Source organism: Lycorma delicatula, chromosome 1 (assembly GCF_047948215.1).
Source record: "Lycorma delicatula isolate Av1 chromosome 1, ASM4794821v1, whole genome shotgun sequence".
Lineage (NCBI taxonomy): Eukaryota > Metazoa > Arthropoda > Insecta > Hemiptera > Fulgoridae > Lycorma > Lycorma delicatula.
The window spans coordinates 270778917-270806498 of NC_134455.1; the positions used below are offsets into that span (position 1 = coordinate 270778917).

The window sequence follows — 27582 nt, forward strand, 5'->3', positions numbered from 1 at the left end:
ATTGGTTAGGGGCAGATAAATGTGAAGAATACAGAACAATTAGTTTAACTAGTCATGCATCAAAAATCTTAACTAGAATTTTATACAGAAGAATTGAGAGGAGAGTGGAAGAAGTGTTAGGAGAAGACCAATTTGGTTTCAGGAAAAGTATAGGGACAAGGGAAGCAATTTTAGGCCTCAGATTAATAGTAGAAGGAAGATTAAAGAAAAACAAACCAACATACTTGGCGTTTATAGACCTAGAAAAGGCTTTCGATAACGTAGACTGGAATAAAATGTTCAGCATTTAAAAAAAATTAGGGTTCAAATACAGAGATAGAAGAACAATTGCTAACATGTACAGGAACCAAACAGCAACAATAACAATTGAAGAACATAAGAAAGAAGCCCTAATAAGAAAGGGAGTCCGACAAGGATGTTCCCTATCTCCGTTACTTTTTAATCTTTACATGGAACTAGCAGTTAATGATATTAAAGAACAATTTAGATTCGGAGTAACAGTACAAGGTGAAAAGATAAAGATGCTACGATTTGCTGATGATATAGTAATTCTAGCCGAGAGTAAAAAGGATTTAGAAGAAACAATGAACGGCATAGATCAAGTCCTACGCAAGAACTATCGCATGAAAATAAACAAGAACAAAACAAAAGTAATGAAATGTAGTAGAAATAACAAAGATGGACCGCTGAATGTGAAAATAGGAGGAGAAAAGATTATGGAGGTAGAAGAATTTTGTTATTTGGTAAGTAAAATTACTAAAGATGGACGAAGCAGGAGCGATATAAAATGCTGAATAGCACAAGCTAAACGAGCCTTCAGTAAGAAATATAATTTGTTTACATCAAAAATTAATTTAAATGTCAGGAAAAGATTTTTGAAAGTGTATGTTTGGAGTGTCGCTTTATATGGAAGTGAAACTTGGACAATCGGAGTATCTGAGAAGAAAAGATTAGAAGCTTTTGAAATGTGGTGCTATAGGAGAATGTTAAAAATCAGATGGGTGGATAAAGTGACAAATGAAGAGGTATTGCGGCAAATAGATGAAGAAAGAAGCATTTGGAAAAATATAGTTAAAAGAAGAGACAGACTTATAGGCCACATACTAAGGCATCCTGGAATAGTCGCTTTAATATTGGAAGGACAGGTAGAAGGGAAAAATTGTGTAGGCAGGCCACATTTGGAGTATGTAAAACAAATTGTTGGGGATGTAGGATGTAGAGGGTATACTGAAATGAAACGACTAGCACTAGATAGGGAATCTTGGAGAGCTGCATCAAACCAGTCAAATGACTGAAGACAAAAAAAAAGATTGGTTAGATGCAAGATATAAGCAAATGGAACTGTAATGTTTAAAAATTGGTGGAAAGGGATAAGGATTTATTAAATGTTTAACTCTTGAAGCACACAACTTTGAAGAAAATGAAAAAAATACTTACTTGATGTAGATAATGAAATTAATGGAAGAATGGAAATGAAATCACAAATATGTTGAGGAAAGCAAGCGGATTTTTCCAACATATTAAGCAATTGTTCAGTAGTATAGATCACCTCACAAAGGCAAAAATAAATACTAATGTACAACATGCATTATATGTTAATAGTTTACCATAAATACACTGTAAAGTTGTGGGTAATGTATGAAAAAAGTGGAGTAGGGTTCAAAAATGGGGAGATAAAAGTTTTCAAAATCAATTGTAGATAAAACAGACAGGAGAAAAACTGAGACATAAGGAATACTTTGAAGGTAAACAGATAACAAAAAAGGTTTGAAAAAGTAGCCTAAGATGATTTATACCAGGTGACACACAGGAGATGGAAGGTTTTGTACTGCGTAGTAATGAGAGCACAGTGGTGTGAGAATGTCATGGTAGGGATAATTCTGTTCCTCACAAGATGCCATTTCAGTAACAATGGCATTGTAGAACTTGATATGTCTTGTTAGTGAGTTAGCAACCAATTGTGAATCTGTTAGACAAACTTTACATAAAGAATTAAGTTACAACATTCTTATTGTATAATAGTTAAGTGATTTTATTGCACGCGAGAACTTTGCTTACAGAATCCAAGTGATTTTGGGATTGAATGAAAATGGAAGATTAGTGATGAAGCTCATTTTCCTCTGAACAGGACGGTAAATAAGCAAAACCTGCATTATTGGGATCTTGAACATACGCACATCATTCGCCAGTGTTCTCTGAACTCTCAACGAGTGGTGCCCTGTTGGTTCTTTTGGTATTATTGGACCATATATTTTTGAGGAAAATGACTTTTATGTCACTGTTAATTCGGCTCGATACACTTAAATGCTTCAAATGTTCATCAGAGTAGAACTGCAAAAACGAAGAATCACTTTAAAAGATGTTTAGTTCCAACAAGATAGTGCTACAGCACATACCGCAAACAATTCAATGGCAGTTAGTTCTTTGATGCATGTTTCCTGGACACATCATCTCATGTTTTGGCAATGTTCTGTGGTCTCCAAGATCTCCTGCCTTATCAGTCCGTGACTATTTTCTATGGGAATACCTCAAAAGCCTGGTCTACAACCACAAACCCTGCAAAGAGTTAAACAATGCCATAATTTAATAAATTGCTACCATTTCTCCAGAGATGTTGGCCAGTGTGAAGGATTTCAAGAAGAGAATTCAAAACTGCATTTAAACTGATGGACATTACCCCAAGGACATTATATTTCATAAATAAGATGAACATAATTACATTCAAATGACTTATATTACACTTTAATATTATATCAATAAACATACTTTAATTTTAAAATTAACAGAGTATTATTTATTTTAAAATTGTCTATCTCCTGTGTGTCACCTGTATACATGATGATGAAGAGTCAAAAGACTCCTTAATGACTGGAAGAAAAGGTGCCAAGGACCAGATTACACGTGATGAGGACTGTATCAAGAGGAATGTATATAATACTTGCACAGAGACTACATCAACATATATTTCATGGGAGATGATGGAGGAGGAGGAATACTAGAATTGGATGGAGAGCCTTGATTAAAACCCACTCTTAATAAGCTGCAATGGAACCAAATTTATTACTTATGTAATAGTAAAAATAATGAGATGATAATTAGTAACCATCTTTTTATATAACTAATTAAAAAAACCTCCGATAACTTGATGTCAGTCACTTTCCTTTCTTATGCCACGCATATTTTCAATTACGATTATCATACTAAAGTAACACTTTAAAAAATCTTTAATTGATTCATACATAAAAAACACAATTTAACATTAGAGGTACTTAATATCTAGATATAAAGATACCTTTATATCTTCAAAAGTTTTAACTGTCTAACAGCAATAGTAATATGAACAATAATATTAACAATTACCAGATCCTCCAGATCCAGAAGCAGACTTGCGAACTGGAATTTTCTGGTTCGAATGGGAAGACATTGTGTGCTGCAAAATCCAGACAAGGAACCTAAGAACAAAAATATGAATATAAGATTTTAATACAGTTTGTTACATTTTAACACTTTCTGAGGTAATAAAAGAATATTAATTAATGTTAATGCAATCATCTATAAGAAATCAAGTAACATTGAATTATACCTCTGTCAATAAATTTAAAAACAAACTAAGATTAATCTAAAAGAGCTTAAACATATGATTTCTGAGCAATAAAAATCAAAGATGTTTCTTCAGACGAAATTGGGGAACCATTCACAGTTTATCTGTTGTCACATCACAGATATCATTAAACTGATGTCAAAAAAGTGGGATGTTAACGTGTGGTAGTCTTTTGGATTGAGGTCTTTTATTGTCTATATGTTAATTAGAGCAAAAGATCTCTGTTAAACCACAAAAGTACTCTCTGTTCATTCTAAAAAGGAGATATCGCATAAACACACTACAGACAACAGAGTGCTGGGGAACAGTATGCATAAAAAATATTATATATTAAACTTACAATTTACTTACAAATTTTATACTCGCTTCAAATAAATTACTATTATAATTCCAATTACTTTTATATTATATTCTAATTACTATTATAATTAATTTAATTAGTTTATTGAATTTATATTTACTTTATACTTAATTTTATACTAAACTTCTAACTTTTTAATTCCTCTAAATATTTTTAACAAAATAAAACCGATGAAAACAATATCCCAAACAATAACTACCATATTATTAAAAATAATTTAATAGGTAAAATATATAACTTGAACAAAACCTTACCACTTCAAAACATTAAGAAAATTGCTTACCTTATTCTCTGTCAGTGTCCAAAAAACACTGAATTCCCTACATTATATCCAAATCTTCATCACTCCCAGAAGTTGGCAATGACAACAAATCATCTCTAACATTAATTATTAGTTCATCCAAAAAAATTAACTAAGTCCCACATCTTTTCTTCTTCTGTAACATGCTTCACGTACTGTTTCCACTTATCAGTTGATACCTACTTCATGCCTTTTACAGGCAGGATTTTAACATCTTTCATTTTATATGCATTATTTCAGGCAACACAGCCTTTTACTTAGCTCCACACTAACTCAATCGGATTAAGGTTAGTGATAAGGTGGAAGCCTTAACATCGTATGACCTTTCATTTCAGCCAAATTATTGATTAAAAATTTACTAAATTTGTCACAATTGTGTTTTACATGTTCAAGGAGTTCTGCTTTTAAACTGTTTTCTCCAACGTGGATATTTTTTATTGCAGCCATAAAGCACTTTCTTGTTTCTTCCATGAACTGTTTGAAATATTTTCCAGCTTTACATTATGGTACGGAGCATTGTCCATTACAACAATACTATTTTCAGGTAATAACAATACTTTTTCAAACCACTTCCCAAAAATACCTCCATTCATGTCATCGTGGTAGTCTAGATTTTTTGGATTCAAAAGAGTAATCCCCCCTAAAAATCCATTTTAATTGCCAAAATGTAGCACAATTAATCGCTTTCATTTATTTTTTGGAAGTTGCAGGCCCCTGCTTAATCCTAACAGAAATTCTGTTTTTACCAATGTAAATCTGATTATCACACAAAATTCTTGAAACGGTGTGGCCTTCATTTACCCACGTCTCATCCAAATAAAATATATTTCTATCTGTTTTTCCATTATTTGCTATTTTTTTAAAATAATTACGCCGCCAAATTATGCATCTTCTCAATCAACAATTACACTTTTTTTATTTATTTTAATAAATTTAAAATCCATCAACAACAGTAATTTGTATAAACTAATGCATCCAATCTTTGGTAAACTCTTGTCACAATTTATCACAGCCAGCAATTTTTTTTAAGGTTGGTATTCATTTTGAAAAAAGAAATTGTGTACAGTCAATCTTATTACATTTTTGACAAATTCATCCCATTTTCCTAGCACAGGTTTTCCAAGTTTTCTATTTTTAACAGGAGTTTCTACCTTTCCTTTCCTATTTATTTATTTCAATCTGTAATCTATTAATACTACTAACCAACATACGTTAATTCAGAAGTAAGGTCCACACCTATCAACGTAGAATTTTTCTCCAGAAGTTGATTGAAACTAGTTTTTTTTCACCACTTCGCAAATGTTTCCCTTTTCTGTGCTTTTAAAAGATTTTCCTGAATTATCAGTCATATCAATAAAATATTCAAATATGTACACACATACAGGCTAATCACCACATCAAATCTCACAATAATCAGTAATAATTGTACAGTAAATAAATCGCACAATAACTAAATACATACACAGTCATGCATACCAAAAAAGTACTGAAACACAAAACTACAATTAAAAGAAAATTAAAAATATCCAGTATGGAATAAGAGAATTTATGCTGTTATGTTTTGCTTATAAACATCCAGTAGTTACAACAGCATGGCATGTAAATAGTGTGCTGCTACACTACATGCACTACCACTCTCGTAGTTTGTTTATTTCATATCTCCTAAGAATGAACAGATTATAGAAACAAAAATTCTGACTAAAAAGAAAGTGTCATAGTACTGAAGGATCAGAATGGCCATTAAAGAGTAAAATTTATGAAAATTATAAAATTTTGTCAGATTATGCGTGAAATCCTTAAATAAGAATCAGGAGTCAACACTAATAAATAAGAAAATTTCTTAAATAAGAAAAGGAAGTCAACACTAATAGAAACAATCCACAAAAATCACAACTGAAGTCCTTGAATTGAGGAATCATAATCAAAAATGATGCTGGTACAACTCAATTGTAACAAAAATATTGAGTTGAAATTTAACAAGGTCTTTTAAACAGAAACTAAGACATTTTAGACTATCAAATGTGTTGAAACATAAATTAGCCAATACCACTCTTAAAACAGAATCAATGTCATAATGGAAGACTAATATTAATGTTCACCAAAGACCTATCCAAAAAATAAAACCCCAAATTTTTTGTCAGTAACTCATAGGTTTCACATAATAATACACTTGCCTAAAAAGAATTAGACTAAGAACACATTGAACGCATGAAAATAAAATAAACCTGTTAATAGTAATGAGTCAAAACTAGGAAGAGCACTCACAACCTGACCCCAATAGGGGAAGACCCCCTAATACTATCCGCCTTATGACAATCGTATCACCACACCACCCCCTCCATTCCTAGCCATGATGGGTTTTACCAGAGGCATTTTTTTGACTCTCTAAAACGTAGCACAAACAGTCATCAGTTTGGCCTCTGTCAGGATGCCACCAATGCAAATGCCTTCGCAGACATTTCCATCAGTGTATTTACACAACCTACTATTGCCTTTGTGTGGCCTCTTCCAACTACAACCACCTACCTTAACTTACAACCCTCAACTATCAAATTAACAGATTTACGGAAGTGTGATCCCCATACCTTCATCTAACACCAAAAGCTTCACAAAAAAAAACTCTTCCTACATCTAACTTCAATTAGACTAAGCACTCAAATCATTGATTTAATTAAAAATCAAGAAACAGATTCAAAAATTTATAAGTCTAAATCAAAACGTACCCTACCTGTATCTACAATGGTTTGCTTTCAGGAGTGAGGTCAATGCCTACACCTTTCCACACTGCAGCTCCATCACAGAGTTCTTCACACATCCATCTCATCCTAATAGCAAATTTCTAAGCTAACCGAAACTCAATGCCAAAACACCTACTTTGGCAAAGGAAGCATCCAGATGGGCCCCTAGCCATCTGGGTTGCTACTCTACCTACACATCTATAACAGCATCAGACCCCCTCAGCCATCCTCCACAGGGCTAAGAATCTAAGGAAGCCAGCAATTATGTTCCATTACTTTTCGGTTTTCAAAATGTAGTATGCAGCAGGGGGTACAGGTAGTGAATCTCAACATAAAGGACTTTTTTAATTTTTTTTTAATTGATGCACTACTAAACAATCTGTATTCCATGTGCTATTCCAGTTTTTAAATCCTTAACTGAGAAAACCTATTTAGCTAGTGTAAACATAGCAAGGGACTTTCTCCTTCTTTACAAGATCAATACTGTGAAAGGAATGATTTTTAATGAAATAATGACAAGCATTATATTGGACAAGCATTATACAAAGTTGTTTCAGAAAATCATTTCTAAAACTGCTTCATATAGGTACATCAGTGAATAGCAACCAATTACTTTAAAGGAATCACAGTGATATTCAGCAATATAACAAATAACACAATTGTGCAACTAGTAATCATATCAAAAGGAACAACAATTACAAATTTCAAATTAAGTAAATACAAGCAACTTATTAAAATAAAATGTATAATTGCTTAGTTGGCAGTAAAGGCATTCCACAAGTATACTTTTCACTTTCCCTCTTGTAAACAAATGTCTCTAGCAATGGATAAATTCTCACATAATTATATCGCTTTATAACATAGGCAAACAACATAAAAAAATGACTATTATACCAGAAATGACAATAACAACAAATTCTTTATTTATTGGCAGACTGTGAAACCAGAAAAGAGCACAAGTTACAATGAATCAAGACATATTTACAATAAAAATATAATTCACTACTTTTTTCAGTCTACATTCAATTACGTTACTGATTAAAAAAAAATTACTTCTCTATCAATAAATAACATTTTTAATACAAACAAAAAAACCCAGACTACACATATACGGTAAAATAATCTTAATCTAATGCTGCTGGAGAAGACTAATTACATCCCTGCTGAATAGAGAAAAAAATTTCCATTGCATTGTTAGAAGAAACCTAAATACAAACTTTAAAAACATATTACTCTTATCAAAGTGAAAATTAATTTTTTTTTATACGAGGCTCAGCTGATAAAATTTTGCATACTAGCATGCTACATGGAGATAAAGGGACTGTGGAGTAGGGCATGACGGCACATGATAGTTAAATTTTCCCTCTACAAATCTGTGATAATGTACTGAAATCAGTTTACCAATTTGTTTTCAATAGCAATTAAAATGGAGTCGAGTATGGCCAGTATGTCAGTCAGCAAGGTTAAAACAGCGTGCAGTGATCAAATTTTTAACAGCAGAAAATGGGAATCCTACGAATATTTTTCATTGTTCAAAAAGTTGTTTATGGTAGAATATGTGGACATTGAAATATCGCAAATATGAAGCTGGTAAAGCGACAATTGAGGATGCACCTTGCAGCGGACGACCAGTTTCTATGACTGAGAAACATCAAAAGGAGGTGGACAATTTGCTTGAAGGTGACCAGCGAATCACCCAGCAACGCATCACTATTCAGTTAAGCATATCTACAGAAAAAGTAGGCCTTATTATCAAGCAATTGGATTACCCTAAAATCTGTGCACAATGGGTACCAGAAACTCTCTGATGCTCTCCGCAAGCTGAAGTTTGAGCCTATTCCACACCTGCCAAACTCACCAGATTTGACTCTGTGCAACTTCCACTTCTTCCCTCACCTCAAGAGCGATCTGAAAGGTAATCATTAGACCACCGACAGTGAGAAGAGGGAAGCTGTGGCCACTTGGATCTGAGAAAGCCGCCACAATTTTTCAGTGATGGAATGCAAAAACTTGTCACATGTTGGGAAAAGTATAACCGTGTAAACGGGGATTATATTGAAAAATAAATACTGCATTTTGTGGCTGAAATATTGTACTTTCACCCATTTTTTTTATTTCATACCAATATCTCTTCTCATTCCCATGCTACGCATATATGTGCAAAATTTATCAGCCTAGCCTCGTACATTTAGATTTAGAAAAATAAGACCAAATTCGAAGAAATCAAAAATGGATTATTGATCAGCAAATCACTTTAAAACAAATCACAAAAGACTTTACTGGAAGTTTATAAAGTTTAGGACTTTACAAAGGAAGTTTAGAAAAGAAATTTATTCAACAAAATTTATTTATTTATTAAACAAAAATTTCTTAATAGTTTCCTGGTCTAAAAAAATTTCTATTAAACAGGTAGTAAAATCTATCGATAAGCATAATACAAATAGGATTTTCTTGATAAATTGTATATGATTAACCATGCATTATCACAGTTGAGAAATCACAATGCGACTCAAAATTTGGAGGCATATTTGCCAATATGTATACCTAGTAAAAAAAAAAGGAAACAAACAAACATCGCTCAACAATGCAAGTTGCAACATCATCTTTGTTTAAGGTAATAAAATTTAAGTACGAGGGTTATTTTTTTTCAAGGTCCAATCGGTCACGAAATAAAACCACAGAAAAATAAAAAAATTTTTATTTATAACAAGTACTTACATAGTTTCGCTATTTCTCTACATAGTCGCCACTCCAATTTAGACATTTGTCGTAGCGTGGTACCAACTTTCCAATACCCTCGTCATAGAACAGAGCCGCCTGTGTTTTCAGCCGTGTTTCCACGCTGGTCTGCAGCTCTTGGTGGAATTCATGGAACGTGGCACGACTATCACTGCAGCCTCATATTGCGTGACTCTTCAACGTCTACAAAGGGCAATTCAGAATAAGTGGAGAGAAATGTTGTCATCAGGCATTGTCTTTCTTCATGACAATGCTCGGCCGCACACTGCAGCTGTAACAAAGAAGCTCCTGCAGCATTTTCGTTGGGAAGTGTTTGATCACCCACCATACAGCCCGGACTTGACTCCATCCGATTTTCACCTCTTTGCTCACATGAAACGCTGGCTAAGAGGACAACATTTTGGCACAGACATCGAGCTGCAGACCAGCGTAGATACATGGCTATGATGAGGGTATTGGAAAGTTGGTACCACGTTACGACAAATGTCTAAATCGGAGTGGCGACTATGTAGAGAAATAGCGTAATTATTTAAGTACGTGTTACAAATAAATTTTTTTTTATTTTCACTGTGGTTTTAATTTCGTGACCAATCGGACCTTGAAAAAAAAATAACCCTCGTAGAATGCAAATTATTACATTTTATAATAAGTGAAATTTATCATTACAAATAATTATCACAGGCCTATTTAGTTACAAAAGAGAAAAAAAATACCAGAAATTCTAAGTAATAATTAAAATGTTATGTTTACTACAGAAAGCGGACACATAGTTATAAAAATGTACACCAAAATTGTCACACTGGTATGGAAATGTTTACAAAACAATAAATAAGTACTGATCGGCAATTGACATTTAGTGATTATTAGCAAGTGTTTTCAAATAGACACAGATTCAAGTTTCCAACTGTTAAAGAGTTTATCAAAGATATTCTCAGTTATAATTTGAATTAACACAGAAACGTTCGGTTTACATAACAATAAAATAATCTAGTTTACTGTAATATTTTAACCCCTGTACATATTCATAATGAATATTTTATAAAATTGTTACAAGGTACACTGAGCTCCCTTCTATTTTTAATTCTACCGTAATTGTCTGATGACTATAAAAAATTATGCTCTTGTATTTCCACACTTTCCAGAATAAAGTAATTCAACCATGAGTATTACCTTGAGCAATTTTGCATAGATCACTCTGTTACAATCCGTCTTGCATACTACTGTTGCCTCAGTAAATATTGGTTTTATTCCGTACATTTTTTATGTTGTCTACTTGACTTCATGGTACTGGATGTACCACCTTGTAATACTATGCAGATAATATATTAACGATGCCTTTACTTTTTGACAAAACATTGAACTTGTAAAAAGTATATATAAAAAGTACTTTTTTAACAGTGTAAAAAGTTATTAAATGTTTGTTTCAATTAAACTTGAGTAAAAAAATACTGCTCAACAGAGAATACAATTTTCAAGTACTAAATACAGAGACTTGTGGCAAGAAAGGTTTTATTTTGTAATTGTGCATACCTACAATATAAAAATAATTATGATTTTTGTAGTTTTGATTATGAGAAAAAATGTGATGAAAGAATTTAGATTTTTATTGTGCAAAATTTAACTGGGATTATTAATTTAAAGAAATTTCATATCACTTTCTCTCTGTTACTTTACAATAAAAAATATCTGTTTACAACTCTCAGAAAAAAAATTTCATAGAGACATGAAATGATAGTATGTTCTAGTTTCACAACAGAAAGAGTTACTTCAATTTGTTGCTTTACATTAATCACCAATCAGAGTCACTTCTATGAGAGTAATGATCCAACCCTGGCCACATACTCAGACAAAGTGAAGGTATAACTTGGAGCAGATAATCACATGTATATTGATGGTCTTAACAAGCTGAAATGAAAGCTGTTTTAAGTTTGGAAAATGTATTTTTAAAGTAGCAAACATCCTTATACAGCAGGGACTTCATTTATTCAGATAAGAGAGTCTTCTAATATAAATCATAATTTGTTTCCATAGCTTTATTAGTATTAGATAAAATTATAAAATAAATTACCTTATATTTCTTCATAGTTTCCTTCAATTGAAATACAGGGTATCTGTGCTAAAAGTATCCAAAAGTAATAGCCTATATTTAGAAAACCAATCATCATAATCTCTTAAACGTAGGCTCAATCAACAGAAAATATCTTTAAGATTTTTTGTGTATACTCTCAAGACCAGCGGAATACAAATACTGAGGCAAGCCAACTCACAATGCAATTATAGTCAGTCAAGATGTGGACCCCACACAGAAAGTTCAGTGCATGCTTTGGTTAGCATAGTTTCAAATGTTCATAGGCATGGAATATCAATCTTCCTACATCCACGTTTATTCATCAGTGGAATATGACTTTAAGAGAGACCAGAAGCTTGATTTCACAAACTGGAAATCTTCCAAAAGTTTCAGTTAATGACAAGTCTGTGGATCATATACACAATGCCTCACTGCCATTCCTAGAAAGTAAACTAGGCAGGCTAGTTGGAAATTGCAAATTCCTAGTTCCACTGTTCACGACATTATTCATAAGCAACTTCATTTGCTAGCGTATAAGTTAGAACTCCTTCATCACAATAAACCAAATTACAGTCACCTACGATATCAGTCTGCTGCAGAGGTAATGCACTGCATCGAAAACAATCCTAATTACCTGATACGTTATTATTTAGTGATGAGATAACCTTTCATACATTGAGATAAGTTAAAAGACACAGTTGTCAAATTTGGGGTACTGAAAATCCCCACACAATAATCAAAAATGAAAGGGACACCAAAAATCAATGGCTGATTAGGACTACAGAAAAATGGCATCATCTGTCGCTTTGTTTTCATAGAGCCAACAGTGACAGATGACACATATCTCAACATGCTTAAGAACTTTATTGTTCCTCAGATTCCTGCAGGCTTCAGTTTCCACCAAGATGGTGCTCCACCACACTTTCATCAAGATATTACTATGTTCTTGAACAACACTTTCCCTGAATGTTGGATTAGACGAGATCCAACTACATGGCTGGCCAAATCTCCCGATATCACTCCTTTGGATTTTTTTCTTGGGGATTAATTTAAAAGTAGTGAGTTTAAAGAAAATTTCAAGATTTGGATGAATTAAAACAGAGAATTGTTGAAGCTGTTGGTCTAATAATGCCGCTGATGCTCCTAAACACCTGACAAGAGTTAGATTATCTTATAGACATATGTTGAGCTACAAAAGGTGCACACATTAGACTGAACCTACACTAAAACTTGGTAAATTGCTGTTTATTAAAAAAAAAATTAAATTACATTAATTCGTTCTCTTCATATAAGCTGTTATTTTTGGATACCTTTAGCCAGGACACCCTGTACATTTTCTCCACTAAATCCCCTCATTAAAAAAACAAAATGGCTGCTCCAACAATCAACAGCACACATAATGCTCGATTGCAGCATTTTCTTTGACCCTTTTCCCTCCTAAAACTTCTTTCAGCAAACCAAATATGTGGAAATCACATGGTGACAAGTCTGGACTGTACAGTGGGTTTTAAAGAGTAGTGTCCAATGAATTTATCACGAGTCCAAGCTGCTGTATGGCTTTGCAGCTATGTGTTGTCATGGAGAAGTAGGATGTTGTGAATTGATTGCTGGCATCATTTGTTGTGATAAGCAGCCCTGACATCATCCAACAACTGCCAGTAATAAATTTACCACCCTTCATTCGTACAAGAAATCAATCAACAGCACTTCTTTCAAATCCCAAAACACAGGTCCCAGAACTTTTCCAGCTGACAAGCATTTCTTGTCCTTGTCAACATCTCCTCTCCACTTTCCCACCACTCTATATTTGTTCTCTCACTTTCTGAATTGTAATGGTGGATCCACATTTCATTCAAGGTCACAATACGGTCTGAAAATGCCTCTCCTTTCTTAAAGCAACTCAAATGCCGCTAAAAAATGTCTTTCCGAACATTTCTCTGTGCCTCGGTGAGAAGACATAGAACCCACCTCACCAACATTTTGCTGTATGCAAAAGTGTTAACATTGTATGCACACTCCCAACACTTACAACGAAACATATTTGGCTCAAACACTTTGCTTTTTGACAGGTAAGTATCTTCAAACTGTGCCTAGAGTAGAGTAAAAATTTCAGAGGATTTGACAACTTCAGTGGCAAGAAATCCAATTACAATTTGTTGCACATCAGACAGTGGTACCTTCTGCTCAGACATTCTGCTAGTGATGTGGAAATGTTACCTACAGGCATGGGTGGCCAGGTTGCATCACTCCACACATATACAACTACCTGTTGTGGGTAGAATAGTGGTATATAATTAGTGATACAGAGCTGGGCGCTAATCATCGCTAATCACGATGATTACACTAGGTGCACTATATTGTTATTGTTCGGTTTGAACCCCATCAAATAATAAGTTTCTAAACAGTAAGAAAAACCAAGTATGGTCTCACTTTAATCTCTTAATCTACACTGTTCCACTTCATTAATGAAATTTTTCTTCAAAAGTGAAAAAGTAATTGGTAAAAAATACATTTTAATTATTTTTAACCCTTAGAGCCTCAAGGTAACGATATATCGTACATGAGTGCTTGTGCTAAAAGTCTCACAGGTATGATATATCAGTATGTAGTCTTTATGTTCATATATTTCTTTACGTTACTGCTAGATCGCTATATAGTATCTTTTCTTAAAGCTTACAATTCGTAGATATCGATAGGGTAGGATGTTTTCATTTTACGATACGCATTTTAGAGAATAATCGATTTCAAAATTCCGATAATCTCTGATGTAAACAGAAGTTTGTTCCGTGCATTTATGGTTATGTTTTGGTTACTACGTGCGTTTATAAGGGATTTTTTATAGGTATTATAATATATTGTATTGTTATTATAAGTGTATTGTATTGTTATTATTTTATGAAATTAGTTTCAATTATATTGTTAGTTGTAGTTTTAGTTACTGTGATCCGTAAAATATTCAGATTTATTCGTTAGTTCAGTGTTTTTTTTTTCTACAATGTCCGGGCCTAGTAGACGTCTTACCGATGCAGAAATTAATAACTTTTTTGTTGATACTGATAGCGATTTCGAATTATCTAGTGACAGTGGGGCTAAAGATTGCAGCACCACTATCTACATAGTTTACTGAGTAATTACAATTTTTTTCATAATTTTATCGTGTATATTGTTATTTCTGTGGCATATCTACCAAACATCTACTTTCTCTGAAAAACGTGCTTGAGGCTTTTTAACTAGTACTTACAAAATAGGCTTGAGGCCGAAAGGGTTAATATAACTCAACTCATTACTTCTCCTCAATTTTGGATGTTAATGGACCAACCATTTACAAATCGTGAACCTTGAATGAAATTTTGCACATAATATTTAAATTGATCATCAACAATCTAATACAGTTCTCTTATTTTGTAAAAAAACTAATAAAAATCCTTCTTGAGACATTCTTAGAAGAGCAAAGAACTCTAGAAGCACTGTTTTAACAGAATAATTGTATCATATTGCTGTCCACAGAATAGTTATACTGCTGCTGTAAACTTTTCATAATTCATTTTCACTGAAAAAGTTTGTATTAAAATTAAAGGTCATCCTTTACCCAATATTCTAATATCTCAGCCAGGAATAAGCAACAATAAAAAGTAAATTAATACATTAAAAAAAAAAGAACATTTTAATACGGTGGTAACAAAAAAAAATTTGGCCATGTGGTTAAGAAGTGAAAAATGCACTAATTTCTTTTCCATTTTTTTGTTTGGAGATGAGGTGAAATGAACAAAGGATGGTTTTAAGAATATAAAGAAAATATTACAAAAAAACTGAAAAACATGAAATGTCAAAAAAACACACTGAAAATGCTTTCTGTTTTGCTTTTAGAAACTACACATATAAAAAAAAAATAGCTGAGGCCTATAGAATTTCAATTAATAAACATAATAAAAGGGTTTCTAAAAATGTTGAGATTTTATCCAAAATAACTGACTGCATTTAATTTTGTAGAAATTTTGAAATTCTTTTACATGGACATGACAAAACTGATATTCAGCAAATCCAGGTTACTTATTTTATGTCTAAATCAGATAAACACTTAAAAAACCATTTAGAAGGCAATACAGTCTTTAAGGGTATTTGTAAGACTATTTAATATGAGAAATTCAATATTGCATTCCAATATAAAACCATATTGGAACTTACCACAGCCTTACTTTCACTTACCAAAATGAAGTAAAAAGGAGATGGAGAAATTTTATTTGTAGTTATAATGACTGATGACAAAACAGATGAGTCCGAACACTCTCAGGCTGTTATTGTTTTTTGAAATTTAATAAATGAAGAAATATTTGAACACTTTTGAGGATTCTATATTCCAGACTACCAAATTGCAACTAACTTATCCATTCTATGTATTTTAGAACAGTTATATATTAGCATTCAAGGTAATAAGACAAAAAATAAACATCTGATTGTGCAAATGTAATGAAAGGTAAAAAAAAGAGGGGTTTCAAACAAAAATTAAAAAATTTTATGATAATGCACATTTCTCTTATTGTTATGCTCATTGACTCAATCTTAATGAAATTGCAGCAACTGTTGCTTGGAATACAAACTTTTTTCTTCCAATATTATGGCTATATCAACCTTTTTCACATAGTCACCACAACATGAAACCATTCTTCATAAGCAAATAAATTCTGCCATTCCACAGCCATCTACTATCAGATAAAAGTACAACATACACACTTCCAACAAAGTATACAAAAATTGACAACCATTAAAAAGCTGCCTAGTTAAAATTCAATTAACATCAGCTGTAAATCCCACTTCTCAAAAGCTACAGGACTATTACACTATTTATATAATGAAAAATTCATGTTTTGGTTGAAGCTGTTTCATTACATAATGCCATATATTGAAATATTTATGAGATGCAATATCATGAAATTGATGTCTCAAAAATATATGAATATATAACAAATTTTAAAACTGCCATTTTGAAAATAATAAATTCAAACTACTGTGACAATTCTTCTCAATGTACTCACTACTAACTCGGCATATTTACTGATTTGGAAGAAAATTAAAACTTATTTTAAACTTAAAACATATCTAATGTAAAAGAAAAATAAATTGAGCATGGTAATTATGAGCAATTTTTCCTATATTGCAATATATTAGAGGTCAATATGTATTCGAAACAAGAGAAAAAATTTGCCGGAACATTACCAATATAACCTAATCAAACTTAACCTATGCTCGCTTCGCTCACTAACCTTGAATAACAAGCGAAGCATGCATATGTTAAGTTTGGTTTGTTTATAATATATATAAATAGGGTTATCTCATAACCTAACATGGACATTGCCCTTTTTGTTACCTTTAACTACTCATTTACGTTATCTACCAATGTTCCAGTAAATTTTTTCTTGTTTCGTCTTCATGTTGGCCTGTAGTATATTGTAATATGGGAAAAATTGAGATTGGGGAATAATTCTCAGTATTACCTTGAGCATTATTTGGGAGGCTAGAAAGATTAAAAAATTAAAACAAATGTATAAAGAATATAATTAGTAGGACTACGTTGAGAAATAACATTAATCACTCTAAATATTTTGTTTTAACATGGGTTTCTTCAGCTTTCTAGATGTAAATATTTACATATATTACAAGTTAGCAATCAATGCTGCTGTATATAAGGAAGGGAAGAAACCTAATAATTTAGCTACAAACATTCATATGGAAAAATTATGAGCAATAAAGAAGAAGTGTAGATTATTAGGACAGGATAAAAATTGTTTACAATGAAATAAAGTAAATGTTTCATTTCAATTCATTTATTTATACTATTTATATAGCTTGTATTAAAAGCATCTTTTATAACGTATATCCCATCTCACCATTATTGGAAATTTAGAGTTCACTGCAATATCAGTGTTACCACATTTTGATGTCAAAATAATTTTGTAGTTTTTGAATAATTCAAAAATAACCAAAACACATTTAAAATAACTAATTAAATAATTTATAATAGATAATAATAATTAGAACAAATAATAATTAGATCTTGTATACCTTAAAAAAACTATTTTCATCTACCATTAATTATTGCCTATGATTTTGATCAGCCAAATGTATATTCATGTTAAAAAGATAGATTATGTAAAACAAAAAAATTATTAGCTTGTAAGTCGAAAATCAGACAAAACTTTACAGAATCGGGACTCTTGCCTGTTATTCCAAACCAACCAAAATGTCTATCAGCTGGTTCTTTGTGTTAGTTGCAGGTCAATAATTTGTATAAAAAATAACTTGTTATAAATTAATAAAAAAACAAGCACACAAAACATTAACTTTTTTATCTTATTATCAATAAAATCAACCATGCAATAGCATTTTACTTCTGACTTTATCTCTCTCCCATTTACTAAACTAAAAATCGGATGTGGACAACACACCTTGTACACCTACAAATTACGTTACATATCTTTTTAAAATGAAAAGTACATAAGATTTTATTTCATTAATAAATTCTGATATTTTTTATTATTGTTATTATTGAATTATTTATTGTAACTTTTTTTAGAATCAAAGGCTAATAATTAATAAATAAATATATATTTAAATTCGAAAAAAAAATTTAAAAAATAAAAGGAGATGAAGTCGGATTCGAACCGATGTGCCTTCCCCTTGCAAGATCCAAATATTTTATTAATTAAACTTTTACTTGGCTATAACTTCCTTTACATCATACAAGGAAGTAAAAATTTAATTCACTTCCAGCCTGATGTAAATTTGACATGAAAAGTGAGCTAACTCCAGGACTAACAGTACTGGATCACCATTGATCTAACAGATCACAAGACACTGCAAAATTGTAGTGTTATGTTAAGATAAATAAAAAGAATTCTTGCAAATTGTGCAATGGCAACTTTGGAGAAATCCTTGAGAGTCCAGGGTTGATTATCAGGCAGACACTCCTACACTTTTCTCTTCAACTATACAGTTTTATTTCAGCCAATAAATATCGTTGCTCGATTTCTAGGCGCACACATTTTCCAATCCAAATTATGAAAACAAAATTGTTATTTTAAGTCTACACAGCTAAAATCTCAAAACCATCAGTCTCGGTTTAATCTAACAAAATTGTAAAACTTAATAAGTCATTTACTAAATCCTAATTAAATTTTTTTTGTCTTCAACTATCTGACTGGTTTGATGCAGATCTCCATTATTCCCTATCACATGCCATTTCAGCACACCCCCTACATTCTTCATCACTAACAATTTGTTTACATATTCCCAACATTGCATGCCTGCACAATTTTTCCCATCTACCTGTACCTCCAATATAAGTCTGTCTCTTCTTTCAACTATACTTTTCCAAATGCTTCTTTCTTCGTCAATTTGCTGCAACACCTCTTTGCCGCTTTATCACTTTGTTACTTTATCCACCCATCTGATTTTTAAGATTCTACTATAGCACCACATTTCAAAAGATAATTTTTTTCTTCTCAGGTACCCTGACCGTCCAAGTTTCACTTCCATATAAAGCTATGCTCCAAACATATACTTTCAAAAATGTTTTCCTGACATTTAAATTAATTTTTGATGAAAGCAAATTATATTTCTGACAAAAAGCTCATTTTGCCTGTGCTACTTGGTCTTTTCCTAACACTTCTTCCACTCTCCTCTCAATTCTTCTGCACAGAATTCTAGTTATGATTTTTGATGCGCGAGTAGTTAAACTAATTGTTCTGTATTCTTCACATTTATCTTCTGCTTTCTTTGGTATCATGACAATAACAATCTTTTTAAAGTCTGACTGAACTTTCCCTTTTTCATAAATATTACAGACCAGTTTGCACAATCCATCTATCACTTCCTCATCTGCACTGCGCAGTAATTTTGCAGGTATCCCAACTATCCCAGGACCCTTTCTGTCATTTAAATCTTTTAATGCTCTCTTAAATTCAGTTGTCAGTATTGTTTCTACCCTTTCATCCTCTTCTTCCTCTATAACACCATTTTCTAATTCATTTCATCCGTAAGTAACTCTTCAACAAATTCCACCCACCTACCGCCATTCCTTTCATATTATAAATCAATGTACCATCTTTTTTTTATTTAACACATTATTAGATTTTAATTTATGTACCACAAAATTCTTGTTAACTAACCTCTATGCTCCATCTATTTTACCATGATCATTTCTCTTTCCATTTCTGAACACTTTTCTTTAATTCACTCTTTTTCCACTAGTTTACAGTTCCTGTTTATAGTATTTCTTACTTATAGCCTCTTAATTTCCTCATCACTAGCATTCTTATACTTTCTATGTTCATCCATCAGCTGCAATATATCCTCTGATATCTAAGGTTTTCTATCAGTTCTCTTTGTTATACCTAAGTTCGCTTCTGCTGATCTAAGAATTTCCTTTTTAACATTCTCCCATTCTTCTACATTACCTTTGCTATTCAGACCTCTTGCTATCTTCTCAAAAATCTTCGTTACCTCCTCTTCCTAAAGCTTCTCAAAATTCCATCGATTCATCTCACACCTTTTCTTCAGCTTTTAAACCCGAATCTACATTTCATTGACTAAATTATGCTAAAAATGTCTACACCAGAATAAGCTTTGCAGTAAAGCAAAAGCTAGCTAAACGTTAGATTTCCAGTTGATTTCTAAATCTTTGCTTATCCATGATATAATCTATCTGATCCTTGCAGTATCACCTGGCTTTTCCCATGTGTATATTCTTCCATTATAATTTTAAACTGAGTGTTGGCAACTATTAAATTATACTTCGTGTAAAACTCGGTAATTTGGTCTCCTCTTTCATTCCTTTTACCCAGCCCGTATTACCCACAATATTTCCATCCTTGCTTTTTCCAATGCTTGCATTCCAATCTCCAACTATTATTAAATTTGCATCCCCTTTTATGTGTTAATTGCATCATCGATTTCTTCATACACACTATATCTCATCATCATGGGCACTTGTAGGCATATAGATGTTAACAATTGTTGTCGGCTTACGTTTTGATTTTATCCTTATTACAATGATTCTATTGCTATGCGTTTTTAAATACTCTAATCTCTTCCCTATCTTCTTTATCATTACGAAACCTACTCCTGCCTGCCCTTTATTTGAAGCTGAATAATTATTCTAAATTCACCTGACCAAAAGTCATTTCCTCTTCCTGCAGAACCTCATTAATTCCTACTACATCAACATTTAACCTATCCATTTCCCTTTTTAAATTTTCTAACCTACCAACCTTTTTTAGACTTCTAAAATTTCACGCTCCAGCTCATAGAATGTTATTTTTTAATTTTCTGGTGACCCCTTCCTTAGTATTCCTCCCCCTGGCGATCTGAAGGAAGGACTAGTTTACCTCCGAAATATTTTACCAATGAAGGCGCCTCCATCTTTGTTACATGAAAATGCAGAGGGTTACATTTTCTTGAAAAAAAAAAACAGCTCTAGTTTTCCATTGCTTTCAGCTACGCAATACTCAAAGTTTGTATGATACTGATATGGTTGTTAAGCCCTCCTGACCTACGCCCTTAACAACTACTGAAAGAGCTGCTGCCCTTTTAAGAATCATTCCTTAGTCTGGCTCTCAACAGATACCTCTCCAATTCCGTTCCACCTTCAGTCCAGCTACTCTGTATCACTGAGCACTCAAGCCCCGTCACCACTGGCAAGGTCTCATGATTCATAGAGGGTGATTGTAAATATACAAATAAAAAAGTTTTGCTTTATTATAGTTTTTAATTTGTAAAAACTTTAAAACCAAAAATCAAAAACTGCATATTCCTATAGCAGCAAGAGTAATAATGTTTTGAATTTGTATCTATCAACATTCTCTTATGTTTATATTTTAAATCAGCCAATTTAATATTTAAGATTAATTAGACGAGGTTAACAAGCAAACCAAGCATTAGATTATGTTTATTCAGTACAGGGAATCATAAGTTACCTAACCTAACCTTAACCTTTCTTTTTTCTGTTTACTCTCCAAGAATTACCATTCAGGTATTACTTCTGAGGATGAATGAGATTGATATGTATGAATGTAAATGAAATGTAGGCTTGTAAAGTCTCAGTTTGACCATTCTTACATGAGTAGCTAATTGAAACCCAACCACCAAAGAACACTGGTATCCACAATCTAGTATTCAAATCCATATAAAAATAACTGCCAATAACTTAGACTTGAATGCTGGAACTCTCGACTTCCAAATCAGCTGATCTGTGAAGATACATTCACCACTAGACCACTCCAGTGGGTTAACCTAAACTTACTAAAGTAACTATAGGAATATGCAATTTTTTTTTAAATTCTTTACAAGAAAAGAAAAAATTGACCATTACTCTAACAAAAAGTTAAGAAAAAATTATGGAGTAACACTTTTCTAGTTTACTGATGATTAACAATGACGATAACAATATATGTCAAGATTATTGACTTTTGAATGATATAATAAAATTAAACTTTTCAAATATGAATTTAAAATTATTTTTAAATACATATCATGATTTTTTCAATCTCAGCATTATAACTTTCTCTAATACACAACAATACAACTTCCTTAAATCAAGCATGGAAACAGCTTTATTTTTACAACCATTGTCACATGAGGAAAATAGCTGTGCAAACCCGATTAAAAACTGAAAATAACAAGTAAAAAAAGTACTAATTCAATGAAATAAAAAAATATTCCAGCATCATCATATATTTTTTCAAGGAAAACAGATTTATAAGGTTGTATATCAGTGGAGGCAATAATAAGTTTACACTAATAAGAAAAATAAAAACAAACACCACTCACTAACCTAAAGACCTACAAATATGCTTTCAGTATATCTTTTCCAGGATATTATCCAGTCTCTCTTGCAATAGATACAGTGATTGTTATAGCACTAATGGTCAATTGGCAAATTCAATGATCATATCATTGTATGTATTGTTTTTTGTTAGATTCAGTCTCTGTAAATTTTGCATTGTTTGAGCATGAACTCAGACTTATGTGCTGTGCATAAAATTTGCATGTAATGATTAATATCTTTTTTGTGTATAATACTAGGTTTAAAATAGTTTTCTCCCTTAGATCTGTCTTTATTGAATGTAACAAAACAATATATATGCTATCATTGGGCAAATTTACTACCTACAATTCTGCAAGCAAGCTAGTCATTTTTAATGGCTCATTAAATATTTTGGTAATTGTGTGCCTGAACGTCCTCAACCTTGATCTTTTTCAAACTGATATGTTGAAAAATATAATATATAATTAACAAAAATACAAGTTCTAAAGTCAGAAGAGTGAAATTATCTTAGTATTCTTCCTCAAAATCTTTAATGGCAGTAGTGTTATTATCAGCTGTTTTGGGCAACTCCATCATATGGTCAGGATACAATAAAGTAAGACTGTACCATATATGATGAACTGGGTCTTATGGTCTCTGCATTTTCTTTTGAAAAAGAATTGTGCAAGATGCCCATGCAAGTGATGCTTACAATTTCCATACAAAGGAATGTTCGAATGCACTTCTAGCCACGAATGCTCAATTGTTTGTGTATGAGTTCCCATGTCGGGAAGTATGAAATTATATTTAACCTAACCTTTCTTTCTTTTCCCGTTTAACCTCCGCGAATTAACATTCAGGTATTACTTCAGAGAATGATATGTATGAATATAAATGAAGTGCAGTCTTGCACAGTTTCAGCTCAACCATTCCTGAGATGTGTGGTTAGTTGAAACCCAGCCACCAAACACCGGTATCCACGATCTAGTATACAAATCCATATAAAAGTAACTTACACCCCCTTCATTAATGCAGCACATGATAACATACTATTACTGAACAATGAGTAAGATCAATTGATTGAGTAAGATCAATCTCCTCCAAACATGTGCAAAGAAGTTTTAGTCTCACAACCTAACAAAAAATTACTAATTATAAGAACTGTCACATAATGTGCGCATTAATCAGGAAGTATCCATGATCTAGTATAAGTATTACTAAGAAAAATTAAACAATTTTTTTTTTTAAGAAAACAAACATATTAATTGTAATTGGCACAGGCTAATCCTTTAAATATTTAAACAGACAAAAAATTATCATACTATCCAAACCTGTTGTTATCTGCTATGTAAACATCCAAATCCAACAGCAATTAATGACAGCCTAACATGCAATAAACAAAAAAATCAGAGTAAGCATTTTGTTTTATATAGCAGGCTACTCAAATAAATGTAATTCTTTTATTAAATTGAGATTGCAGTAAACAGAATAAATGAAAACATAAATAGTAAAATATGCCCTTCATTAATTAAATTACTAACATTATATATATATATATATATAGTAAACGTATTAATAAAACATATTTCACCCAATAAAAAGAGTGATTAAAAAATAATAAAATCAATCGAGCAGTTAAAAAACCAAATAAATTACCTAACCCTAAGCAAAAATATTATTAATGTTAAGGAGATGAACTGGTAACTGTTTTATAAATACTTATATGTATAAAACCTATAAACAAAAACTTTGCGGTGATTTTTTATGTCTTGTATGGTCCACGAGAATAAACTAAAATATAAATAGTAGAAATAATAGGTGAAAACATTAAAACAATTTGCAGAGATAATTTAAATGAAGTACTAATAGCCTATAAATAACAAATATTAATTCAACGTTTAAAATGGCATTTTAATATATTGTTAATAGTATTTCACAATGATCAAAGCAAAATTTCGCTTCGTTTCAAAATTAATACGATAGATTAGGTTATAAACTTACCTCAATAAACGAGTATCCTCCAATCTGCAACGTAGTAAATTATTTAAATTACACAACGTTCTTTAAATCACTTACGTATTTTGACACAAATTTACACAAAAATGTTTTAAACATGCAACATCAACTGAAAATGCGAGCTGCGTAAGCCTACCTGTTAAGACAGACAGCTGATCACAAATATGTTTCATTATGGCACTGCAACATCACGGATCAGGACTAACAGCAAAAATGCCTGCAAAAACTGAGGGTGGCGTAGGAAGCAAGGGGAATGGATAGTTAAACATAAGCAACCAAAACAAGAGATTTAGGGCTGGCCTGCACATCCGATAGGGTAGGAGAGACCGGTTTTGGCATAGAAAAGCTCATTAATCATTTTGCTACAAACCTCTTTAACTTTCTTCTTCACTTCAACCTACACTGTATGCTGAAATTCCGGTTATCCAGTAGTTGAGATGAAAGAGACTGTTCTTGGAGGGAGTTTTCCCTTCGGCAAACAAAAAAGAAAAGAAAGGACGTTAAGCAACGACAGCCATCTTCATTTCACTCTACTTCTTATGTGATATCACTCTACGCCAATTGGGTGTATTCTATTGCACAACAAATTGTAGGGCTGCAAACGAATAAATGGAACTGCGTTATTTAAACTGAAGAATAAATATTTGAAATGTATTTATAAAAATAAAGTAATAATATTTTATGTAAACCTTTTCAGTAATAATTTGATTAGACTTATTGAAAAAATTAGTTAAGTAATTTTATATTCATACTGAATATCTAACATGCGCAGAGAACGGACACTGCTATTATAATACCGCGTTTTGTTTAAGCCTACACATTTAACCCCACAAATAAGCTTCAATTTCCCCTTATTAAACGTAGTTATTGCAAAAGATTTCTCTATAACGAACGATAAAGATGAAAGTTATAATTTCTTAAAAATTTGGTACAGAATGGCACGTACTTTACAAACAATATGCTGAGTAGAAAACAACTCAAAATCGCGTTAAATATCATTTAATATTGTTGGGCTAGCAAGTAGAGGATAAAACCATTCACCCCTACAGTTCATCATCCTTTTGTCCCATTGTCACAAATTTTGAATTGATTAAATACCAAGTCGATCTCAAAAAGGGAACACCTACTAGAAATAATTATTTTAACTGACCATTGTAATTTTATTTAAAAGTAAACAGTGTATTAAGATTTTATCAATACTAATGTGAAATAAGTCAACTTTCACTTTTTTTATTACTTTTTTACATTTTAATTTCATGAATATTTTTACTTGGCCAATAATCATTGAGAAATAATTTTCATTATATTTTAATTGCATATTACTTTATTGACTTGACATGTTTAAAAAATATAATATATAACTAATTCCCTACTTATCTCTTTTAAAAAGTAAAATCCATTTACAGCTATTGATAAACAGAATTAAAAAAATTAATGATCCTGGTTAGAACATTTTTAAATAAGTATAAATTTCCCATCACAGTCAGTTAGTATATTTATTTTCCTTATAAGATTAAATTAGTATGGATAAAAAAAATTTAGTTTTACACAGAAAATGATTATTTATTTTTTTACATCATTCTAATATAATACAATACTTTTTTTTCATCATTTAATACAATAATGAAATAAGAAACGAGCACAAAAGCTTTCTTTATTGCTATATAATCTTGAATATTGTTAAAGATATAATCAAGTTATTGAAATAAAACATAATTTTTGATTGCAAACCAATAGCATATAAATTACAAAAATAAATATCCCATAATATGTAGTGACTAAAAAGTAACACTGTTTCATTGAATTCATAAGTTTTTTAAATTTTTCAATAATCTAAAATATTATCTTTGTTTCAAAATCTTAAAATTTATGTAATTTAACACAAATAAAAAAAACTGCATTTATATTTAAACTTTCCAACTAGATACAGTTTTATTGAGAAGAAAAAGTACAATAGGATGAATATAAAAAAGAATTTTTTTTTATTGATAACTGAGTTCAGGGCCAAGCCTGTCTCAATATGATTGCCACAAAAAGTGAAGAAAAATATCTTCTCTAAAAAAATTTTATACTACCTCTAATTAGGTCCCCATAAATTTTTATTTAAAAATGTAGAACTAATCCTAAATAAATTAACTAGATTCCTTTAAATCTGTTTTTGCAGGCTTGAAATTGGCATAAATTACTTAATTTAGCTAGGAATTTTTTTTTAGTAATATCTTATAGTAGTTAATAAAATATTCTTATGCATAAGTTTTAAACTTCTTGTGGTGAGATACTCATTAAAAATAAACAAATAATTTATAAATGCAAAAAATCAACTGATTTATAGAAACAAATCTTTTCCTTTTTTAACTGTATCTCTTATTTTTATTATTACGAGTCCTGTGGTTCTTAAAATTTTAAATTATATGCAGTTCTAATAAGCACATTAAAAAATTAATATACACTCAATTGCTATATACATGACTTTACCTATGGCAGAACTCAGTAGTGGTGAAAAATATATAGTTTACAAAAACATTGTATTTATATAATGGAGGTTTGAGGACCACCATGAAACTGCTGACGTGTCTCTGGCAGTGACATAGCAAAAAATGTGATTAAAAGCAGTTAACAAACAGAAACACAAACGAAACAGCTCACAATTCTTTTCAACTAGTAACTTTAGAAGTGCAATTGAAAAAATGAAAATATTTTTAATATTAAAGCAAGTATGCTCCTCTCTGCATGTTATTAGCTAAGAAGGTTGACAAAATTATATGTGAGGAAGGGTTAAGCTTGAGGGGGAGGTCTTTGTGATATTTCCATGACAGGGTACACAAAGTGTTCACTGAAGGGTGGCTCTTGCATGAATATAGTAGAAATATGAGAATCTTCATTTCAGGACTCATGTAAACTGTTCTATAGTTACAATAGGGTTGCCTTTCATTTAAATATTAATGTAATAAATTTTT

At 31.5% G+C, this 27582-nt stretch overlaps 1 protein-coding gene across 10 annotated transcripts in view; it reads right to left on the reverse strand.

Moving 5' to 3' along the window:
• stau (double-stranded RNA-binding protein Staufen) overlaps window positions 1–25185 on the reverse strand; it is a 193947-nt gene extending 168762 nt beyond the window's left edge. For 2 of the 10 annotated variants that reach the window (XM_075377512.1, XM_075377481.1), the window contains exons 1-3: window positions 24996–25183; window positions 24611–24634; window positions 3361–3452 (exon numbers count right to left, since the gene is read on the reverse strand). In XM_075377512.1, coding sequence (XP_075233627.1) covers window positions 3361–3424 — 64 coding nt within the window. In that variant the 5' untranslated portion in view covers window positions 3425–3452; window positions 24611–24634; window positions 24996–25183. The other 8 variants (XM_075377503.1, XM_075377472.1, XM_075377517.1 and 5 more) reach the window with 5 other exon arrangements.
• Window positions 25186–27582: the final 2397 nt, after the last annotated feature.